An 18,070-nucleotide genomic window follows, 5' to 3' on the forward strand; every position below is an offset into this window, starting at 1 on the left:
CGACTTTCCATGGAATGGCCGCTGATAGCCCACTTGCCCTCCCGAGGTTTCCCGGCAGTGCCCCGATCTCCCCGCTATCACCCTGCTGCTGCCGATCCGTGGTAAGCGCGACATCACCGTGCACACTGCCGATCTAACTCCCGATGGCCACATTCCCCTGGGAAAATTATTCGGCCCGCCTGGCAGTGTCAAAACAACCTTTCACCTGAGGCTGTGGCCTTCTGCAGTGCCGGTGCAGCTTCCCTTAAAGGGGAGGGCACACTGCCGCTGCTGCCATGTTTTTCTTTGTCGGCGGACTGCCAGGTCTGCCCGACAATTATGCCCCCGGGCTTGGCCGGGCCACCAGCAGGCAGCCTGGCACACACCCCCTCTTGGGTACCAGGCCGCTGGCCCAGCCGAAACCCTCCTTGGTGGCCCAGTGGGCCGATGTTTCAAAATCACCGAGGCTCTTGCCTTTAAGTGAAGTGGTGACGCGCCGCTGTGATAATGTCATCGCGACGGTGGCCGTGATGATGTCATCGCGATGGTGACTCCATTCCACCCCCAACTTCCACCCCTCAGTTGCTGTCACCGCCCCCATTAAGCGCGACTTCTGGGGCAAAACAAAAAGAACAAAGAGCCGAATGTCGCACAAGAGGCGGAAAAAACATCGGTCGGGGGCAATTTCTACCCCATGGTCTCCTTATTTAATACTTGCATTGGAGGCAATTCAGAGAAGGTTCACGAGGTTGATTCCTGAGATGAAGGGATTGATTTATGAAGAAAGGTTGAGCAGGTTGGGCCTAAATTGGAGTTTAAAAGAATGAGAGGTGATCTTATTGAAACCTATAAGATTCTGAGGGGGCTCAACAGGGTAGATGCACGGAGGATGTTTCCACTCATGGGGGAATCAAGAACTAGGGGGCATAATTTCAGAATAAGGGGTCGTCCATTTAAAACTGAGATGAGGAAAAATTTATTTTCTCTGAGGGTTGTAACTCTATGGAATTCTCTGCCCCAGAGAGCTGTGGAGGCTGGGTCATTGAATATATTTAAGGTGGAGATAGACAGATTTTTGATTGATAGAGGGTTATGGGGAGTGGAGCTGAGCCCATGATCAGACCAGCCATGATCTTATTAAATGGCGGAGCAGGCTCGAGGGGCCAAATGGCCAACTCCTGTTCCTATTTCTTAAGTTTCTATGTGCTTGAGGGAGATTTGAACCTACAACCTTCTGATTTAAAGGCGAGAGTACTACCAACTGAGTCAAGAGACAGATAGCTGTTTTTATTGTGTCTATGGTATGATAGGCTGGATGGACTAAAGGCCCTTTCTCATCCAAAGAAGCAAGAAAGAATTGGCAATAATGTAGGGCACTACAGCATCCTTGGCACATCCCAAAGAACTTTACAACAAATGGATTAAGTGATGTTCAGTGCTTGTTGTTATGGAGGCAGCCAGTTTACACAACAAATGGATGACCGGATAATCTGTTTTGAGACAGAAATGTTGGCTAGGACACCAAGCGAGCTCTGGCAGACAGGGTCTCAGTTTAGCATCTCATCCAAGGGATCAGAGAGGGTCCTGCCCTGGTGATCTAGCCTGCACTTCAGATGCCATAATTTCTAGTTTTAAAAATATAGCTTAAAGGGCCATGGTGTAACTCCAGTGTAAAGTCTTCCCCCAGTGACATTATGGTGCATTCAAGCAATGAAAGGGCTGTGATTGTCCATGGATCAATAAGTCCTCGATTAGCACTCGTTTTTAGCAGGAGAGAGACATGTGATTCCTTTTCAACCCACAGAAGAAAAAACAACATCACGGACGTGTTGAGCACTTAAACGGACAAAGCACTCTGTGTAAACACAATTATGGCGCAGCACTCCGCCACACAGGTCCGAAAGATCCCAGCCCCCGATCTGTGCTAATCTCAGCAAGTGTGGCGCTGGAGATGCTACAATTAGACTCAGTATCTCTGGGCAAAGAAAAGAATATAAGTCAGCCAGCATTCCCTGTGCTTGTTTACTCTTCTGATGAGTCCTGAATGAAAGTGCATGTCGATGCCAGATGAAGACAGGATTGGATTTAACTCTAATACCCCTCACTTACATTCTGTGGCTTTGCAACTGCCTTCGTATTTCAGGGGCCTCTATTTTCCGCTGCTCTCCTCGAGGCAATACTCAGGCCAGTCGGTCTACAGTTCCACAGGCACCGGAAGTCCTTCCTCACATGTCCCACGGGGCCATTCTTCATGTGTGAACTTGCACAGTGATCTGATCAAAACCATTCGTAATTTTGAACACGTACATCAGATCTCCTCTTAACTTTCTTTTTTGCAATGAAAATAGGCCCAATATCTCATCCCGGGATCATCTTAGTGATGCTCTTCCGCACCCTCTCTGTGGCTTTGGCATCTTTATGTACAACATCTAAAACTGGACACAGTATTCTAACCAATGATCTATTAGGTGCAGAAACATAGAAACATAAAAATTTGGTGCAGGAGTAGGCCATTCGGCCCTTCGAGCCTGCACCACCATCCAATACGATCGTGGCTGATCATTCAACCTCAGTACCCCTTTCCTGCTTTCTCTCCGTACCCCTTGATCCCTTTGGTCATAAGGGCCATATCTAACTCCCTTTGTATAGTGTTTTGTATGCTATGCCCCTATTTATAAAACCTATATTTTTTTTATACATCTTTATCAACTTTTAAAGACTTGTGTACCCAAGTCTTTCTGCTCCTCTACTCCTTTATAAAGTTTTAAGTGAATGCCAACCTCCAAATCATTATTGTTATCCTCTGTACATAGGGACAGGAGGAGGCCATTCAGCCCCTCAAGCCTGTATGCCATTCAATGAAAATATGATTTGAGCCACATCCCTTGTCATTAGAATAGTTCACATTTCCAAACCAGTGAACTCCGTATAATGGCTGAAATTGTTAATACTTCATGGGCCGGATTTTCGAGAAGTTTGCGACCGTGTTTGACACTTCGCGGTGAAAGCCCGGGCGGGAACCTCGGGCACCTGTTTGCGGCGGCGCTTCTAAGTACCGCCGGGGAGGGGTGCGCCGACGTGCAACGACTCCGATTGTATTTGCATCGTACTTTCGGCTCTCTCTCGACCCATACGCCGTGCCCGGAACAACGACAGGTCAAACCTGTCGGTGCAGCCCTGCCAGCTGCGGTAAGTATGAAAACCTGCAAAAAAGCTAAGTTAAAGTTTTTATTTTTTATTATTTTTTCAGCGATTTGATAGATAAGGGTCTGGTAAATGTTTTTTTGGAATGTTTTTTTCCCCTCCCAAGGCCTCTCTCACAGCACTCCCAGCCCCGGACTAAAGTTGGCGAAACTCACGTTGTTGTGCCGCGAATCCTTGTGCAACGCCTCCCTTACTGATGTATTCGTACAGGCCGAAAGTTAGGTCTAAAAACGGTAGCGCAACATAATGGCTAATTTTCACACATCGCTACCGTTTTCACCGAAAAATCCCGAAAGCGGAAAATTCAGCCCAAGAGCAATCAATCCACTGAATGCCAAGCAAGTGCCTCTTGTGCTTGTTGTCCAAGGCAGGCTTGCTGGACTGAGTGATTGGTTCTTCTTGTCCTGTATGATGTTTTGATAATTCTGTTGACCTGTAGTTGCACTCTGTCGGGTAAACTCAACTCTCCCTCGTCTCCAGTGTCGAGCTGTGCCCAAAGGCCTACAAGAGCAGATCAAATTGGGAGAGAAGATCATTTGGGCTGGATTTTCAGCTTTGATGATTTCGGGGGCAGTAATGGCGATGGGGCAGTAAAGTTTGTGCCTGGGAACAGTTTGCGCCTCAGTCAGCAAAATTGGGCAGCTGGGAGCGCTGTGGTGCGTATGGGTCAGGCGGGAGTCGAACAGCGTGCTGGTGTCGTAACCAGCTCCTCCGGGCAGTGCTGCTCCGTGCCACCCAAACCCCCCGTGGGGCGCTGGAGGCTAACCACCCACCCAGAAACCTCACCGTCATCATTGCCGCCGCTCCTGGGCAAAAAACGGAACACAAAGGACCGGAAAATCCACCCCAATTAATTTACCTTTATATTTTGTATCCGTGACTTTACCCTTATATTTTGTATCCGTAAAGCAGCACTGTGAAATGATCCACTCTTGGCCAGAGTTGGATGGTTCAGCTTATCCCTGTTGATTGATGTACAGAGTTAGTAATTGAGATTCATTTTTCAATTCGCTTTTGAAATTTGAGTCTTAAGCCAGATTTTTCACCAACTTTACTGGATTATTCCAGGGAGGGTTCTCACTTTATTTTAATCTTAAAATTTTATCACACAGAGTGTTCTATCTTTGTTTAACAGTCAGATTCCCAGACCCAAAGATTTACGTCGACCCTCACACTTATGAAGACCCAGGTCAAGCCGTCCGCGAATTTGCCAGAGAAATAGAGGCGTCACGAATAAAAATTGAGAAGGTTATTGGCTCAGGTGAGAAGCTTTTCTTTCTTGTAACAAAACCTGTGATTATCAGAGCAACTCCTTTGCAATTTCTGTGTTAATTTACTGTTGGGACTTGTGGGGACACCATTTTTGGGAGTGTATAAAGCACAGTTAAGTGAAGTTACTTTACTCCTGGCTCAGTTTGTCAGTTATTTACGCATACACAACAGGCGACATTGGCATGGCAGTGTCTAGTGCCCATCCCTAGTTGCCCCGAGAGCATTAATGGGTAAAACCTCAGCCTGGGCGGTCGGCAAAACAGGCAGTAATATATCTGCCAATTCCTTTGACTTCAATAGAAGTGACTATCGGGCGGGCATAGAACAGGCTGTGGAAGCGATACCACCCACTTAGCACCGACAGCCAAGACACATGTCTAGCTCTTGGAATCTACCACTTTCGGCATTTTGCTTTTATCATTTTGCTGTCGTGCAGGTGAATTTGGTGAGGTGTGCTATGGGCGTCTGAAGCTGCCGGCAAAGCGAGAGATCCCTGTGGCTTTAAAAACACTCAAGTCAGGGTACACAGAAAAACAGAGACGGGACTTCCTGGGTGAGGCCAGCATCATGGGACAATTTGACCATCCAAACATCATTCGTCTGGAAGGAGTTGTTACTAGAAGTAAGTACTAGAATGGCAGTAGTTTTATGAATGGACATTACTCAATTCAAGAATGAATGGACCTTACAGGAAAATACTTTCTGTGGATATTAGAAACATTTCATCGGCCCGGAAATTCCTCGGCACTGCTCCCACGGTTATGGCAAAGTTGCGGTGAAGTTACGGCACCAGAGCAGGAACAACTCTGAGCAAACTCTGGGCCATAACGTGTAGCTTGGATTTACCCCCATATTGTCAGTACTTTGTGGCTTCAGATTTGTCAATCCCAGAATTGTTAATGATGATAAGAATGAACAAGCCTTACATCAGGTAATCTGAGTCGGAACAAGTTTGAAGCTCATAAATATTAAACAGCAAAACTTCCCATTAATTATTCAGGTATTTGGCAAAAGAACGAGAGGAGAAATGGGATCTTTTTTGTAACGCAGCGAGTTGTTGTGATCTGGGACGTACTGCCTGAAAGGGTGGTGGAAGCAGATTTAATACCAACTTTCAAAAGGGAATTAGAAAAACACTTGAAAAGGAAAAATTTGCAGGTCTATGCGGGAAGAGCAGGGGAGGGAGTGGGACTAATTGCAGAGCTCTCAAAGAGCTGGCACTGACACAATGGGCTGAATGGCCTCCTTCATAGAATCATAGAAAAGTCCAGCACCAAAGGAGGCCATTCGGCCCATCCAGCCTACACTGGCTCTTACGGAGACCAAACCAGGTAGTCCCACCCCCTCGCTCTTCCCGCATATCCTTGCAACTTTTTCTCCTTCAATTATTTATCCAATTCCTTTTTGAAGGCTATTATTGAATCTTTATCCACCACCCTTTCAGGCAGAGCATTGCAAACCCTAACCACTTGTTTCCACATGTCGCCTCTGGTCCTTTTGCCAATCACTTTAAATCTGCGCCCTCTGGTTATCGACCATTGGAAGCAGTTTTTCTTCATTTACTCTATCTAAACTCTTTATGAATCAAACACCTCTATCAAATCTCCTCCTGGCCTTCTCTGCTCAAAGGAGAACCACCCCAGCGTCTCCAGTTATCCATGTAACTGTAACCCATCATCCCTGGAACCATTCTCGCCAATCTCTTCTACACCCTCTCCAAATTCTTCACGTCCTTCCTAAAGTGCGGTGCCCAGAATTGGACACAATCCTCCAGCTGGGGCCCAACTAGTGTTTTATACAGGTTTAGCATAACGTCCTGGCTTTTGTACTCTCTGCCTCTATTTATGCAGCCCAGGATCCCATGTGCTTTATCAATTGCTTTGTTAACCGGTCCTGACAACTTCAAAGATTTGTGCACAAGCACCCTCAGGTCTCTCTGTTCTTGCACCCCCTTTAGAATTGTACTATTTAGTATGTATGGTCTGTCCTTATTCTTCCTACCAAAATGTATCTCCTCACACTTCTCTGCGCTGAATTTCACTGCCATGGGCCAGCCATTCCACCAGCCTGTCTATGTTTTCTTGAAGTCTGTTACTATCTTCCTCACTGTTTACTACACGTCTAAGTTTGTGTCATCTGCAGATTTTGAACTGATGCCCTGTACCTCTAAGTCCAAGTCATTAAATATCAAAAACAGCAGTGCTCCCAGTACTGAGCCCTGGGGAACGATACTCTATACCTCCTTCCTATCCGAAAAACAGCCATTCACCACAGCTCTGTGTTCTATCCCATTGCCAATTTTGTATCCATGCTGTTACTCTCCCTTTATCCCATGGGCTTCACTTTTGCTGACAAGCCGAGTATGTGGTACTTTATCGAACGCCTTTTGAAAGTCCATATACACAACATCAACTGCACTACCCTCATCCACCCTCTCTGTTACCCCATTCAAAAACTTAGTCAAGTTAGTCAAACACGCGCTGGCTCTCCTTTATTAATCCATGCTTGCCCAGGTCACTGTTAACTTTCTCCCGGATTATTGTTTCTAAAAGCTTCCCCAGCACCGACGTTAAACTGACTGGCCTGTAATTGCCAAGTTTATCTTTCTCCCCTTTTTTGAACAAGGGTGTAACATTTGCAACCCTCCAGTCCTTTGGCACCACCCCTGTATCTAAGGAGGATTGGAAGATCGTGGCCTACACATCCGCAATTTCTACCCTTACTTCTCTCAACAACCGAGTATGCGTCCCATCCGGATCGGGTGACTTATCCAATTTAATTACTGCCAGCCTGTCTACTTTTTCCTCTTCATCAAGTTTTATCTCATCCAGTATCCCAGCAACCTTCTCATTTACTACAGCTTTGGCAAAGTCCACTTCCTTGGTAATACCGATGCAAAATACTCATTTAGTGCCTCAACCATGCCTTCTGCCTCCACCAATCGTCCTCCATTTCAGTCCCTAATTGGCCACACTGCTTCTCTGACAACTCCTTTATTGTTAATATGCCGATAGAAGACCATTGTTTTATGTTAGTAACCAATCTATTCTCGTACTGACTCTTTGCCCCTCTTATTTCCTTGTTCACTTCTCCTCTGCACTTTTTATATTCAGCCTGGTTCTCCCTTGTTTTATTAAGCTGTAATCCGTCATATGCCCCCTTCATCCTACTCTCTAACTCCTTTGTTATCCAGGGAGCTCTGGCTTTGGTTGCCATCCCTTTCCCATTTGTAGGAATGTGCTTGGACTGTACCTGAACCATCTCCTCAGTAAAGGCCACCCATTGCTCCATTTACTTTCTCCCTGACAGTCTTTGCCTCCAATTCCCCTGGGCCTGATCCCTCCTAACTTTGCTGAAATTAGCCCTTCTTCAGTTAATTATTTTTATTCTAGATTGCTCCTTGTTCTTCTCCATAACTAATCTAAACCTTACGATACTATGATCACTATTCCTGAGATGCTCCCCCACTGTGACATTCCTTCTGTGCTGTATGATTCTTACAGAAATTATTAATTGTTTATTTACTGTAAATTAGTACTGGTCCACTTTGATCCATTGTCCCCTCAAGAGGTCATTTTTGGCTTTTGTGATCCGCCTGGATCTCTCGCCTATTGACGATGCAAATCAGAAATCAGGGTCGATGCTACTTGTCATTATCGAATCATTTAAATTAACTATTAAAAAACTGTGTGCAGCGCACTCCCGAATTTCTCAAAACTTGCTTACAGTGAGCAAAGCTTCCCACCATAAATCAGAACACGACCACACAAGACACTGATGTGCTGTATATTTTAATATAATATCTGCTGTTCCCTTTACAAATAGAGCAGCTAAATAAAGCACTCTGCGTGCAAAATGCTCTCACCACAACCTCCTTTCTGAACGCCTCACATAAGCAGCCGATGATCAATCACACTCACACTTTTATCTTGCACTAAATACTGAAAAATATTTGTCCACAAACGAGCTCGACCCAATTTATCTAGCACGTGGATCAGTCTATCTCCAAACACATTTCAAAAGTTTGAAGCTGCTCAGGAAAGTTGCCACTTGTGGGGATATTTCTTGCTTTCCGGATGTCAGGCAGTCACTATTCTGCTCCTATTTAGCACCCGTCAATCAGTCTGATGGGTGGTGCCTTCTGGTGATTTCACGCTCAGTATGAACTCTGTCAATTAGCACATACCTGTACTGATGGCCAGTCTCGAGCAGCTGACCTGCTCCTCAGCTAGTGGAAGAGAACAAGAGGGGCGGTGGAGGGAGAAATCCAGCTGTTTAGCGCAGGAAAGTGGGCGGTTTCTCAGGAGCTGCCCCTCAAAGTTACTCTCGGGTACGACCTGGCTCCAGCTCTGAGACATGACTCCTCTTCCCAAGGGCTGACCCAACCAGGCCTGGTCCAACTGCTGGTGAAGCTTTAGTACTTGACATACCGCACGGTAATTTGGTGTCAAACCTTTACCCTACAATCTATATTTGTCAAACAGAAAGCACTCACACATTTAATTGCAAATAAATTGGCATAATTTGCTTCCACAAAATAACGTACAAGGTATTGACTCACACAAAGTCAGTAATGAATGAAATATTATTGACGTGCAGGCCTCAACTGTGACCTCATCATTCAATCCTTTCCTGGGAGTCATTCCCTCCATTTCATTCATAACACCTGGCCCAAGTTGTGCACTGCAACAAATATATCTACACTGTTGAACTCAAGAGTCTGGCTTGAAGTCATAATGGGTCAATTTGTCAAAGTATTAATGAACTTCCCACGCATTCAAATATAAACTTAAGTAGACCCCTTTTTAATTTGGAAAGCACAGACATATTTAGTACATTACAATGTTTGTTTATTTTTATGAATGAAATGCAGGGAAGGCTCCCCTGAAATGAATGAATGGTGAGTCTCCAGATTTAGACCTCCACCTTGATGCTTACATCACTACTTACTGAGACTGGAGCTTTGCGTGGCAATGAAAGTGCCACAGGGTGGCTGGGATTGCCCATCAGTGGTCCTGATAGTCTCATAGCATAACCACTGACCCAACGACCCACTGACCCCTGACCCACCGGCCCCCTGACCCACGACCCACCAACCCCCCTGACCCACTGACCCACCGGACCCACTGGCCCCCTAACTCACGGACCCCCTGACTCACTGACCCAACCCCCGACTCACCACCCCCCTGACTCAGAAGCCCCCCCAAACTCTATCCCCCCGACCCACCACACTCCCTACACACCACCTGCCTGACCCTCACCCCCCGATCCATCACCTCCCTGACCCTCGCCCCCCGATCCACCACCTCCCTGACCCTCGCCCCCTGATCCACCACCTTTCTAAACCAGCATGCTCATCTTGCATCTTCGTGGGGCAGGCATGCGCCCAGGATGCATTGCTAGAGGCACGTGGCATTTCAAAAAGAAAAAAGAAAGACTTGGATTTATATAGCGCCTTTCACTCCACTGGACGTCTCAAAGTGCTTCACAGCCTATGAAGTACTTTTTGGAGTGCAGTCACTGTTGTAATGTGGGAAACGCGGCAGCCAATTTGCGCACAAGCAAATTCCCACAGACAGCATTGTGATAATGACCAGAAAATCTGTTTTTGTCATTTTGATTGAGGAATAAATATTGACCAGGACACCTCTGCTCTTAAGAACATAAGAATATAAGAAATAGGAGCAGGAGTGGGCCATACGGCCCCTCGAGTCTGCTCCGCCATTCAATAAGCATTAAGATCATGGCTGATCCGATCATGGACTCCGCTCCACTTCCCCGCCCGCTCCCCATAACCCTTTATTCCCTTATCGCTCAAAAATTTTTCTATTTCCGCCTTAAATATATTCAATGACCCAGCCTCCACAGCTTTCTGAGGCAGAGAATTCAACAGATTTACAAGTCTCTGAGAATAAATTTCTCCTCATCTGTTTTAAATGGTGACCCTTTATTCTAAGTCTATGTCCCCTAGTTTTAGTTTCCCCTATGAGTGAAATATCCTCTCTGCATCCACCTTGTCGAGTCCCCTCATTGTCTTATAAGTTTCAATAAGATCACCTCTCATTCTTCTGAACTCCAATGAGTAGAGGTCCAACCTACTCAATCTATCCTCATAAGTCAACCCCCTCATCTACAGAATCAACCTAGTGAACCTTCTCTGAACAGCCTCCAACACAAGTATATCCTTCCTTAAATATGGAGACCAAAACAGTATGCAGTAATCCATGTGTGGCCTCACCAATACCCTGTTCAGTAGTAGCAGGACTTCTCTGATTTTATACTCTATCAGCCTTGCAATAAAGGCCAACATTCTATTTGCCTTCCTGATTATTTGCTGTACCAGCATACTAACTTTTTGTTTTTCATGCACAAGGACCCCCAGGTCTCTCTGTACTGCAGCACTTTGCAATTTTTCTCCATTTAAATTATAATATGCTTTTCTATTATTTCTGCCAAAGTGGATAACCTCACATTTTCCCACATTATATTCCATCTGCCAAATTTTTGCCCACTCACTTAGCCAGTCTATATCCCTCTGCAGATTTTTTGTGTACTCCTCACAGTTTGTTTTCCCACCCATCTTTGTATCGTCAGCAAACCTGGCTGCATTACATCAGTCCCTTCATCCAAGTCATTAATATAGTTTGTAAATAGTTGAGGACCCAGCGGCACCCCAATAGTCACTATATGCCAACCGGAAAATGACCCATTTATCCCAACTCTCTGTTTTCGGTTAGTTAGCCAATCCTCTATCCATGCTAATATATTATCCCCAAACCCGTGAACTTTTATCTTGTGCAGTAACCTTTTATATGGCACCTTATCGAATGCCTTCTGGAAATCTAAATACACCACATCCATTGGTTTCCCGTTATCCACCATGCTCGTTACATCCTCAAAGAACTCCAGCAAATTTGTCAAACATGTTTTCCCTTTCATAAAACCATGCTGAATCTGCTTGATTGAATCATGCTTTTCCAAATGTCCCACAACAGCTTCCTTAATAATGGACTCCAGCATTTTCCCAACTACAGATGTTAGGCTAACTGGTCTATAGTTTCCTGCTTTTTAATCTGCCTCCTTTTTTAAATTCTTCTTCGGAATAGTGCCATGGGATCTTTTACTTCCACTTGAGAGAGCAGATATGGCCTTGGTTTAATGTCTCATTCGAAAAACGGCACCTCTGACAGTGCGGCGCTCCCTCAGTACTGCAGTGGAGAATCAGCCTAGATTTTTGTGCTCAAGTCCCTAGAGTGGGACTTGAACCCACAACCTTCTGACTCAGAGGTGAGAGTGCTACCCACTGAGCCACAACTGACATTATTTAATTTAAGGGACCTCCGATGATGACCCTGGCATAGGTGGTGAGGATATCGGGCTGCCAATGTGTTACTGTTACTCATACAGCTTGGATCACTATTCGAAAGCTAACACCAGGTCTGAATGGAGACAAATATCTGCCCTTTGATTCCAATGAGGACAACAGAAGGAATTTCTTTCCATCTGACTTCAACAGCCATTAACAAGCTGCCAACTAAACATTAGCGAGGAGCTGTTTCTTCATTGCTTTCAATAATTGGCAGGAACTCTGCAAGTAGCAGGAATTATAATATTGTAAGTAGATTTACCATAATGATTAGCATCCCTCCCCAATCTCCTCCCCTCCAATGTTTTCAATATTTGTTCTTGGGATGTGAGCACCGCTGGCAAGGCCAGCATTTATTGCCCATCCCTACTTGCCCTTGAGAAGGTGGTGGTGAGCCTTCTTCTGAACGGAATTGCTGGAGATCGAAGTGGACAGACTCTCGCTATGAGGACCTTCTACAAACATTAGAGAACTGCAGACTACGGTGTGCAGAAGCAGTGGAGGGAAGTAATTTGCAGACTGAATTGAAATCTATATATGGGCGTCACGTTTAAGGAGAGCAGCATGGGCAAACGTTAACAAGGCGGTGACAGCCAATCAGAGTCAACACATTTCAAAGGTCCATTGGCCCACATTCTGACCTCCTGTTTATCCTGTATGATGTATCTGCATTGGTTGTAGAATGACCCTGTGTTCAGTCCAGGGTGTGAGACATTGCCATACTTTATGACCTTCTCATTTGCAGGTAAACCAGTAATGATTGTGACAGACTACATGGAGAACGGATCGCTGGATTCATTTCTGAGGGTAAGATCATTGAACAGAATATTAAACCGAAAGCAAAACACTGCGGATGCTGGAAATCTGAAATAACAGAAAATGCTGGAACTACTCAGCAGGTCAGGCAGCGTCTGTGGAACGAGAAACAGAGTTAGGGTTTCAGGTCGATGACTTTTTGTCAGAAAACTATGTCGAACTTGGGTTCATACTTCTCATCGTACAACCTTGGTAAACATAATTTTTGAAAAGCTATTTATATTGATCGTTATGCTGAGTATATGAGTTGGATAGTTTCGGAGACAGTATATGATTCCTGAACTGAGAAGAAAATCAAATTTCTGACTGATTCAATTCTCTGAAGAAGTAAACATGTTTATAAGGAACAATGAGTTTCCTCAGTGGAGCACTCAAGTGAAGTAGAACTATATTTCACAGCAGTCAGCCTTAAATCTTTTGTTCTAAATTAGATTTTTACAAACAATGCCGTTTGTAACGTGGCTGTGGATCAGGAGTTATGCACTGAGTTCAAAACGTGACTCAAATTTTATTTTAAAACTAACTCTGGCTATTACTAGAAATGGACCAGACCCTGGAAATTATACCAAATAACATTATTTTTCTGCTCATTCCTGCTGACTGTCAAATTGGAATGTCAGTGGAAGGGAAAGCTAAATCAAAACATCCCTCGAAAATGTTATATTCTGTGGTAATCAGAAAATGTTATTAAAATATGATTTATATATTTTTGCTGTGCTTTCAGCCAACACCTCATAAATACACAAGAGCAATACTCCATGAGATTGCAAGGCTATTTTCATTCCAGTCAAACAGAATTAAATTATATAAAATATATTTTGTGTTTTGTGTTTAGTCAGGTGACTGACAACGATGCTGTTTGTCCGTTTCCCCGTGCTTCCCTCCCATTGTAATCAGCCTGTTGCTACGTGTCTGGCTCCTGTGAGGCAGGCAGGGTGGTCTCGGCCACTGCCATAATGGACATGTCCACCACCCAACCGACCAGGGGAAACTGCAGGTCGAGTGGCGTGAGCTGAAACAGGGCAGAATTATCGTTCCGCCGCTTGTCTGAGGATGGACAAGAACTGGGTGGAACAGAGCTGAAAGACTGACACACCCAATCCTTAAACCTGACAGCTTCGAGGGCAGGGGAACAAACATTGGGATACCAGATCCTGCAGCATTCTTCAAGTCTGGCCGGTGATGCTGTACTCAGTTTAAAAGTGGACATGTACCTGTCTTACTACATTTGAAACAAAAGAATGAAAAAAGACTTGCATTTATACAGCACCTTTCACGACCATCGGACGTCTCAAAGCGCTTTACAGCCAATGAAGTACTTTTAGAGTATCGTCACTGCTGTAATGTGGGAAACGTGGCAGCCAATTTGCGCACAACAAGCTCCCACAAACAGCAATATGATAATGACCGGATAATCTATTTTTGTTATGTTGACTGAGGGGTTAATATTGACCAGGACACCGGGGATAACTCCCCTGCTCTTCTTTGAAATAGTACCATGGGATCTTTTACACCCAGTCCCTCAGTACTGCACTGGAATGTCAGCCTTGATTTTTGTAACTTGAACTCACAACCTTCTGACTCGGAGGCGAGGGTGCTGCCCACTGAGCCACAGCTGACGTAAAAGGTATGCTCTGGGTCTGCTCGACTATGTCATCATCCGAGCCAGGGATCACAAGGTTGTGCGCATCACCCGCGCCATGACAGGAGCCGACGACTGCTGGACGGACCATCGCCTAATCCAATCCATCATCGATATAAACATCTGGGTAAATAGAAGAGTAGTCAATGCCTTTCTATTTAATTTATGCCATTTCATGAATCCCTTACTAAACCATCCCCAACCATTCTTTCATAATCCTTGCTTTGGAAGAAAGAGTGATCGGGCCTTTACCTGTAGGCCAGGCCTGTGTCATCGATGAGACTCCTGGAAGCGTCTGTGTTGACACAGTCAGATCAGCTTCTTCCAATACTTCCCCTCTAATGGAATCCCACTGAGATGAAGCAGCTCATCTCTCTGGAGACGTTTCATCTCCTCGTGGGATAGGGTGATGCTTTGCCGGTGGATATGCCATCCATTGCCAGGGAATGCCAAAATAGAATTCACAATAAGCAATCCTTAAAGGCATGTTTGATTCAGATATAGGAGATTGATTCTTCGAGTGCATGGAACAAATGCTCACTTAATCTGTTAAAGATGCTAATTGTGTGAAGGGTATAAGATCACCACTGCACCATTGTTATGTACACTTAACTGGACTGAACATTTACTTCCAGTATGTTTAGCAAGGTTAGAAAATGCTGGAAATCTCAGCGGGTCAGGTAGCATTTGCGGAGAGAAACAGAGTTAACGGGGTCATCGCCCTGAAACGTTAACTCTGTTTCTCTCCGCAGATGCTGCCTGACCCGCTGAGATTTCCAGCATTTTCTGTTTCTATTTCAGATTCCAGCATCCGCAGTATTTTGCTTTTATATTAGTGTTTAGCAAGTTATGGGATTGTATCGGCACTGTGACACACTATATCTGAAGTAATGGTTATTTACAATTAAATGGGATTAACTTGTGGAAAATTACACAGGACACATTCAGAGTACAAACCGGTCATGATGGTATCGCAAAGGAGAAACAGTGTGTGTGTCGACTATCATATTTTGAATGGCTATCTATCAAAAGTGCAAATCAGTGGCAGTGCCAATAATTCAACTTGGTTTCTGAGTTACATCTCTCTCTAGATACAGAAAGTATGCAGGCAACATTGGTAGCCCGGAATGTGCAACATATACACAGCTTTTATAGCAGCAAGGAACTCGAGTGCAGAGGAGATTTACGAGGATGCTGCCTGGAATGGAGAATCTTAGCTATGAGGACAGATTGGATAGGCTGGGTTTGTTCTCCTTGGAGCAGAGGAAGCTGAGGGGAGACCTCATTGAGGTGTACAAAATTTTGAGTGGCCTGGATATAGGGGATAGCAAGGGCCTAATTCCCTTGGTAGAGGGGTCAATTACAAGGGGGCATAGGTTTAAGGTGGTTGGTGGAAGGTGCAGAGGGGATTTGAGGGGAGGCTTCTTCACGCAGAGGGTTGTGGGGATCTGGAACTCACTGCCTGGAAGAATGGTGGATGCAGAAACCCTCACCACTTTTAAAAGGTGTTTGGATGGGCACTTAAAGTGCTGTAACCTGCAGAGTTACGGACCTTGAGCTGGTAAATGGGATTAGACTGGACAACCTCTTATTGGCTGGCGCAGATACGATGGTAAGTACTGCATGGAATCAAATACGACCAAGGTGATCTCCTGGACTAGTTTCGATCGCCTGGATGGGTCGGAGAGTTGGAATCAATCATTAAGGATGAAATCGCAGCGCATTTGGAAAGCAGTGACAGGATCCAAGTCAGCATGGATTTATGAAAGGGAAATCATGTTTGACGAATCTTCTGGAATTTTTTGAGGATGTAACTAGCAGAGTGGACAAGGGAGAACCAGTGGATGTGGTGTATTTGGACTTTCAAAAGGCTTTTGACAAGGTCCCACACAAGAGATTGGTGTGCAAAATAAAAGCACATGGTATTGGGGGCAATGTACTGACGTGGATAGAGAACTGGTTGGCAGACAGGAAGCAGAGAGTTGGGATAAACGGGTCCTTTTCAGAATGGCAGGCAGTAACTAGTGGGGTGCCGCAGGGCTCAGTGCTGGGACCCCAGCTCGTTACAATATACATTAATGATTTAGATGAAGGAATTGAGTGTAATATCTCCAAGTTTGCAAATGACACTAAACTGGGTGGCGGTGTGAGCTGTGAGGAGGATGCTAAAAGGCTGCAGGGTGATTGGACAGGTTAGGTGAGTGGGAAAATGCAAGGCAGATGCAGTATAATATGGATAAATGTGAGGTTATCCATTTTAGGGGCAAAAACACGAAGGCAGAATATTATCTGAATGGTGGAAGATTAGGAAAAGTGGAGGTGCAACGAGACTTTGGTATCATGGTTCATCAGTCATTGAAAGTTGGCATGCTGGTACAGTAGGCGGTGAAGAAGGCAAATGGTATGTTGGCCTTCATAGCTAGAGGATTTGAGTATAGGAGCAGGGAGGTCTTACTGCAGTTGTACAGGGCCTCAGTGAGGCCTCACCTGGAATATTGTGTTCAGTTTTGGTCTCCTAATCTGAGGCAGGACGTTCTTGCTATTGAGGGAGTGCAGCGAAGGTTCACCAGACTGATTCCAGGGATAGCTGGACTGTCATATGAGGAGAGACTGAATCAACTGGGCCTTTATTCACTGGAGTTTAGAAGGATGAGAGGGGATCTCATCGAAACGTATAAGATTCTGACTGGATTGGACAGGTTAGATGCGGGAAGAATGTTCCCGATATTGGAGAAGTCCAGAGCCAGGGGATATAGTCTTAGGATAAGGGGTAGGCCATTTAGGACTGAGATGAGGAGAAACTTCTTCACTCAGAGAGTTGTTAACCTGAGAATTCCCTTCCGCAGAGAGTTGTTGATGCCAGTTCATTGGATATATTCAAGAGGGAGTTAGATATGGCCCTTACGGCTAAAGGGATCAAGGGGTATGGAGAGAAAGCAGGAAAGGGGTACTGAGGGAATGATCAGCCATGATCTTATTGAATGGCGGTGCAGGCTCGAAGGGCCAAATGGCCTACTCTTGCACCTATTTTCTATGTTTCTACGAGAGGAATTTTCCCAGATTCCTTTTCGCCAATGGGCCTAGGTTTTGATCTGGTTTTTGCCTCTCCCAGGAGATCACATGTCTCCTGTTGGGGTGGAGCATAGACCGTTTGGTGCAAGGTGTGTCGCAGTTGTGTGAGGCAGACTGGTTGGGCAAGGTGCTATATACCTGTCCGCCATTGTTCATTGTTCATAGTAACCTTCCGGGCTGCTGACCGAGGGCTATGCAGCTTTGTCGGCCGTCGCGGACTCGATGGGCCGACATGGCCTCCTTCTGCGCTGTAAATTTCTATGTTTCTATGTTAATGTCTGCAAATAATCCAAAAATATAACGAGCTACAACTGAAAAAGCAGCACCTGATAAAATGAGCCGAGGATTGAGCCACCCCTGCGAATCAATGGTAGAATCCTCTTGCCGAGTGTCTGACCAATAGGCACTATTCTTTCCCTCACCCGGTGCAAATGAGGTAAGATGCTATCACTGTGACAATCTTTGATGCTTTCCTGTGTAAGTTCCCATAGAATTTTACCAAATATAAAGGATATTTTTTGAGACTGCACAACGGGAAGCAGGAGTATTGGATTCGGAGAATTGCCACCATCTCCGCTTGGGTAGTAACCTGGGGATTGGGTCGCCCACCTGTTGGGGAACCGAATGCCATCCCGTCGGTATTGCCCCGGCAGTAATGGTGAAACTTTGTCCTGTGTTGTCCCGTTTCTGGTGCCATGTAATAAGCTTGAGTTTTTACA

The 18,070-nt window shown here is 45.2% G+C and overlaps 1 protein-coding gene across 1 annotated transcript in view; it reads left to right on the plus strand.

Moving 5' to 3' along the window:
- The window catches only part of epha8 (eph receptor A8), a 676,976-nt gene that overhangs the window by 561,184 nt on the left and 97,722 nt on the right, over positions 1-18,070 (plus strand). Inside the window, exons 10-12 of the mRNA XM_070860109.1 lie at positions 4,319-4,444; positions 4,892-5,077; positions 12,567-12,628. Of these exons, the coding sequence (XP_070716210.1) occupies positions 4,319-4,444; positions 4,892-5,077; positions 12,567-12,628 (374 nt within the window). The remainder of the gene's footprint in view (positions 1-4,318; positions 4,445-4,891; positions 5,078-12,566; positions 12,629-18,070) is intronic.

This window comes from Pristiophorus japonicus, chromosome 18, assembly GCF_044704955.1.
Source record: "Pristiophorus japonicus isolate sPriJap1 chromosome 18, sPriJap1.hap1, whole genome shotgun sequence".
In the NCBI taxonomy this organism is placed as follows: Eukaryota; Metazoa; Chordata; class Chondrichthyes; family Pristiophoridae; genus Pristiophorus; species Pristiophorus japonicus.